The sequence below is a fragment of the Leishmania mexicana genome, chromosome 20 (assembly GCF_000234665.1).
Source record: "Leishmania mexicana MHOM/GT/2001/U1103 complete genome, chromosome 20".
NCBI classification, from domain to species: domain Eukaryota; phylum Euglenozoa; class Kinetoplastea; order Trypanosomatida; family Trypanosomatidae; genus Leishmania; species Leishmania mexicana.
In genome coordinates this window covers 296,261-302,478 of record NC_018324.1, presented here as the reverse complement: position 1 = coordinate 302,478, position 6,218 = coordinate 296,261, and the positions used below count along the sequence as shown (strand labels likewise).

Here is a 6,218-nt window from a genome sequence, read left to right as displayed (position 1 = left end):
AAAAGAAGGTGAGGTGGCGAACGCGAGACCAAACGAAAACAAGCAAAACAAAGGTCTACGGGCTTCTCCGTGCTGCTGGCATGGTGCATCGCTTCTTTTCTCCCGTGCCGCTGCCGTCGTCCATACCATTTCTGTCTGCTGGCCTGCATGTTTATGTGTGTTTTTATATGTGTGTTTTTATGTGTGTGTGTGTGTGAACACAAAAACGAAAATGAAGAGCAGCTGCACCTCCTTCGAACCGGTGCGGGAAGGGCTCCACACATCTGCAGATGCACACCTGCGAACCTGAACAGAAACAGAGCACGAGTGAGATGGGGTGGAGTCACACAGGTGTGGGGAGGGAGGAGGAGGAAGAGGAGAGGGGCGGGGGGCAAACAAAAAAAACGTTATGACATGTTAGTGAGAGAAGCTCAAGTAGAGGAAGAAGAGCGGTGGGGGCTCAGCATGAGACAAACACACAGACACGCAAACGGATACACCGCCTCACGTACACAGCAGCCGAAAGCAACAAACAGAGACTCAAAGACAAGGACTCAAAGCGCGGACGAGGAGGAAGTGAAGAACACGGAAGAAGAGGTGCTGATGCTTACTCTCGCGATCCGTGTGAAACCGCCTCAGATTCCCCACTGAACTCGACACCTCCAGCAGGCGCTAGCGCCGGACCGTTGTTCGGCGGTGATGGGATCTCTTTTCTGCCGAAGACCGCAAATCACGTATAGCTCTTCTGCCGTGGTTCGCCCTCATTCTGTTCCGCGTCGGCCTTGCTACGCTGCTGTGAAGCACACACACGGTCTGTAGTCAAGAGACTCCATTAACGTTGTGATATGTAGACGCTCCTCACCGCGAGAGAGGTGTGGGATACGATGGTAAAGTACGCTTCGATACACACGATGAAACGAGCAAACAAGCAAACAAAAAAAAACACCGTTCCAGATTTCTACCACAACCTCCACCAATGAATAACCGTCAGAAGTCGTGTGACCATGACGTGTACCAGCGAGAAAAAAAGGCGTTCCTGAGATCATCGATCTCATAATAGCAACGGGCTGCGAGCGAAAGAGAAAAAACAAAAGCCAACAGCATGGAAAGGCCGACGTGGAGCACATGAGACACGCACAGGATTTGGCGCAAGAGCCACCAGGAAAAAAAAGCGCGGTGAGGACGAAGCGGCGGAGGGCCGCACACCACAGAAAAAATGAGAGAGCGAAGACTACGCCCAACGAAAACAGACCACATAAAGACATTCGTTTTTTTGTGTGTTTTATGTTCTCCCGCACGCACTGCTAGACAGAAAAAGAGAGATGTCTGTAAAGCCAGCAAGAATAGAGCGGAAACAAATACACGAAAAAAAAATCGTTCTCGTTCCGATCCGTTGCTATACCATGAACACGTCCGTCAAAGTACGCGCACCCGCCTCCTGTGGCGCAGCGGCTACATCCGGGCCCTCTAGGACGCAGCGCCCTGCCGCCGCATGCCACAAGGCGGTGCGGGCACCCTTCACGCCGCAGCCGGGAGGGCTCCGCAGTGCCGTTCGCGGCGCTCTCGTCCTGCCTCCGGCACCCGTGCCTCATCGCACCCGCCCGGCCGGGTGGAGGAAAGGCCGCGCACGTCGCACCCATGCACTGTGTGGGGGAGGGAGAGGGGGGCTCGCTGCCTTCACCTGCCATTTCCCGTCGATGCCACGGGAGGGGAGAGAGGAGCGTGGGCAGGGGGGAAGGGGGGGCGTGCCGGCGCGGCTTGGCCACGCATGTTCCTCGACCATACATAAGAAGTGTTGTTATAAAAATAACAGAGATATGAAAATAATCCCCCACCAGCTGCCGTTCGTCATCACTATTCCCACCGTTCGCCGTTTTACACCGTAAACGATTGCAGTCACCTGCCTTAATATTGAACTTCAAGTGTGCTCCTGAGCTTTCTACCCCCCCCATGGCCCCTCACACGCACACGCGCTTGTATAGCCTTTTCTACGCGTGCCCCAACTCCCAGAAAGGGACCAGAAACCATAGACGATCGAGGTGAGCAAGACAACCGAAAGCCGGTGGTGCAGGGCGGAGTGAGGAGTGGGGGGAGAGAGGTGCAGAAAGGAAAAAACAAATACACGCGTCACCATCACATGGGGCAAACCAACGCATAGAGCGCGTGCGACAATCCAGCGGTAGTAAGACGAGGCTCAGCCGGAGCAACCTCCCGACAACAAACAATAATAAAGAGGCTACTGTCAAATGCATCATCGTGAACTCACGGGCAGCTGAGAGGCCCACCTAGCAAGAGCGCTACGCGGAAAAAGGCAAACGATGAGCAACGGCTCTTTGTGGTTGGGGAGGGGGGGTTGTGGGCATGCCCACAACACAAGATGATGGGAAACGGAACAGAACAGCCTTTTCATGCTCGCGACACAGCAACGCCCAGCATAAGAGTTCGACTGTGTAATCGTTCCTCCGTAATGCAATCGCTATCAACGCTGCTTCGTGAGACACACCTCTGCCGTGTACGCAGAGCGCAGCGGCAGCGGTGCGACTATACCGGAAAGTGAGAGCGGAGGCGTTGCCACTGTCTCTTGACAAGAATTCCGCATCAGGCTGAAATTTCCTTGGCACGTTTCCTCTGACATACGACACGAGCCAAACACCATTCCGGCCCGTCACAGGCCCCCGTCGCGTGGTGCGAAGCGGCCGTAGACACACGCGGCACAGTGCGATGCACCGACGCCGTCAACTGAGTGCACGGCCACCCTGCCCTCGACTTCTACGCACAACCGTCTCGCAAGTCGCCTCACAGCCGCGCCCGTTATGCCGGTCACCGCCTGAAGTGGCTCTGCATTGGCAGGGATGGGGAGAGGGGAAGGGGGGGGATGGCTGCCTGGCTTCCTCCCACATAGAGTGAAGCACTGGGTCGCGAGGAACCACGAACTGACGTGTTCCCTCGGCATCAGGGGCATAGTTAACAATGAGAAAAAGGGATTAGGTAGACGACATTGTAAAGTCTGCGTCACGTGCCCGCTGCCCCACCTCCGGCCACGCCGACAGAAAAGTCTATCGACGCCAGCACAACAGGGGAGTTTTCGACGACGTCGGCACAAGGTGGGATGGCCAATACGATCGGAAAACGGCCAGCTCAAAGTCAATCCGGAGGACGGAAGAGAGCCGGAGAAATTGCCTGCGTGTGCGGGGACTGTGTTAGAGGCGGTGTGGTACCCCTTCCCCTGTGTGCATCGGCACCCTCTCGGACGTTGGGACGCGTGTAGGTAACCTTATCGCTCGACAATATGACCACTATCCCTCCTTAGCGGGTGCCTGTGAGTTGCTCACCCACAAATGCGGGCCTCGCGGTAGGGATCGAGGAGACAGAGCCCCCCATGGTGGGGTTTGTCGCTGAAGAATCTGGCAGCGACGTTGCCGAGCGGTGCGCGTGCGTTCGCGAGGATGCCGCGCTGGCGGCAAGGCGGACCTTCGCAGCAGCGGTCGCGCTACTCGTCACCCCTCGCTGCATTGGGGTGGAAAGCAGGTTCTGCTGCGACGTGGTCGAAGAGCCGGGGTAGATGTAGCTAGAGTTGGAGGCGGCCAGACGGAGATGGGCGTGCATAGCCGGGTCCTCGTCACGAATCGAGCCGTTGCGGTGCGTACTTGTCGTCGATGCGTCAAAGCCCAGCAGCGGAGTAGGCGAAAAGTGCCAGCTCGCGTCAAAGTCGAGCGGGTGAAGCGAGCAGCTTTGCTCACCGTGCGCACCGCCGTCGTAGCGGCACCCCTCATCACCAAGAGGGTGGGCAACAGCACGGTAACCGCCGTTGCTACGATGTCCGGCCGCGACCTGCGGTGCCCTGTCGTGGGCGCCTGTGGGGCAGCCACCGTCCCCTGTGTGGGCACCGATACACATGTCGTCCCCGTTGCGATGAGATTCAACCCCACCGTTGCCTGATTCCGGTGAGACGAGGGCCACTAGCCGGCGCATGCCTTTCGTGCCTGTCGAGAGAAGTTGCACGCTGCCCGGCGTGTACTGCACTGAGCCGTTGCCGTCCATCGGCTGTCCGCTGCCACGCGTGCCGGGGAACCTGCTGTAAGACGTCGACCCATCTGTCAAGGAGGTGACACTGCCGTAGGGGTTGAAGCTATAACTGCCATCGCTGTTCATGTGGCGCGCGTCGGAAAGGCTGATGTCGGGCGCGCTCGCGTTCATGCGGCGTGTAAGGGAGGTGTTAGCGCTGACGAGGTGGCTGACAGGCTCGACGTCCTCGTCGACTTGTACATGCTCAAAGAGGGCACCACAGGAGCCTAAGTCTTCCTCGGCAGCTGCCTTGACGTCCATGGCGTCACTGTGGTTCCCCTCATTCGCCACACTCACCACATCGGGGAGCGACGCGGACTCCGTCGCAGCTGTCTCCCGCTTCTCCTGCAACTCCTGTTTCATCAGGGGACCGCGCAGCAGCTCCATCTCACGCCTCAGCCGCTGCTTCTCAGGGAGAGCATCGAGGGACTGCTCCAACGCTGCAAACTCGCGCGCGAGGCCCAGGTACTGCGGGAATACGTGAATCTGATTGCAGCACGAGCCGGCTGTGCACTTGCCGCGCTGGAACAGCAGACACACACTAGCGAGCTTCTTCATAGAGCCCTGGAAGAGGCCGCGAGAGAAGCCTGCAATGCTGAACTTGGGCAAGGAAATGCTGCTCTTGAGCTGCGGGTCGTGCACCGTGAAAGTATCGTCTGGCGCAAGGGACAAGTAGCGGTTCTGGAGCTCTATGAACCACTGGTCAAACTCCGCCTTCTTTGCCTGCATCCACCGGTGATCAATGTGCACCTGATTACACCACCGCTCCCACTTGCACTGCAGTGGGTCAGTCGAGTAAAGGCCGCAGCTTGTCGGCACCTGCATCATCGCGTGTACATGGGCGTGGTTGCCGGCGCCGCGGGCGCGTTTCGCGCGCGTCGCCGGGTCTACGTAAAGGCCTTTGGTAAAGATCAGCGAGTTGATCGGCACCTCAACAACTTCCTTGAGGTCCGCCACAAAGATGCTAAACGTTTTTTCCGAGTCTATCTCCGTCGCCTGGCGGAACTCGCACTCCCGATCAAAGAGCCACGAGCTCATCTCCATCCGCGTCTCCGCCAGGTACTCGGGTCTCACGTGGATATCGTGGCAGCGGTCGCCAGCGGTGCACCGGCCATCCTGGAATGCGTCGCAGATGCGCACGACGCACCGGGAGCCGTATGCAATGGGCTTTGGCGGTTTGCTGAATAGGCGCGCGCTTCCTAGAGTCAACACCACCGTCGCTGGCGTCACCACCACAGGAGCCTTCAGTTGATTGTCGTGCACCTCGTAGTCAGATGCGGCCTGCTGATCGTACCCGTACGGGTTACGCAAGCTAACCACGTCACCGCCTCTGTCTCGCCTATTCGTGCCGCCGCTGACGCGGTAGGCACAGCCATTGTTGTGCATGTTGCTGGCACCATCATATTCGTACGTGACACCCATCGAGGGATTGGCGTGATAACCGTATGGGTGGCCACTGCCGTGAGCACCCGTGCCCGCGTAGCCGTACATCGTTCTACTGCCGCCCTGTCCCGGGAGGTACGCGTTCGGGGGCGCATACATTGAATACATGTGGGTGTTGCCGCTGTTGTTGTCCGGCGAGCCGTACACTTTATAGATCATCTTGTGGCCACGGTATACAGTGAAATACTGCAGGTCAGAAAAACAAGGTAAGGGTCTGCAAAAGTCGAACACGAGAAGAAAATGCAAGCACACCTGATCTCTTGGACTACTTGTGTGTCTCTGTCACTGAAGGTCCAGCAAGCGTAGCAGTGATTCGGCCTTTTTATATATAAGTTTGAAGTGTGTTTGTGTATTCAACTAATCGGGGTTCGCACAAGCAGTCTGTTCAGTGCCTCTTACTCCTTGCTGTGGTCTTCTTTACCAACTCTGTTGCTTGCCGTTGCAGGCCGCCGACACAGCAAACAACGAAGTCTCACGCGAGCAATGAATGATGACAACCGCGAATACCAGGAATCGCAAGAGAGTGTAGAGAACAATAAAACGTGCAATAATAATAATAACAATAAAGCAGATGGATGTTGATTAATGAGCGGGACGGAAAAGAAACAGACGCCACAGCCCAGGCGTGGAGAGCTCCCACCCCTCCCAAAAAAAAGGCAATCGAGAAAGGGGGAAGGTAGGGGTGAAGATACCGACGAAACTGACCAGAAACGGTCAGCAGAACCGTGCCC

The 6,218-nt window shown here is 57.1% G+C and overlaps 1 protein-coding gene across 1 annotated transcript; it reads right to left on the bottom strand.

Moving 5' to 3' along the window:
- Window positions 1–3,285: 3,285 nt before the first annotated feature.
- Window positions 3,286–5,646, bottom strand: LMXM_36_0840 (conserved hypothetical protein; the record flags this gene model as incomplete). The annotated part of the gene is made up of 1 exon (XM_003874380.1): window positions 3,286–5,646. The coding sequence occupies one exon, from the start codon at window positions 5,644–5,646 to the stop codon at window positions 3,286–3,288; it is 2,361 nt and encodes a 786-aa protein (XP_003874429.1).
- Window positions 5,647–6,218: the final 572 nt, after the last annotated feature.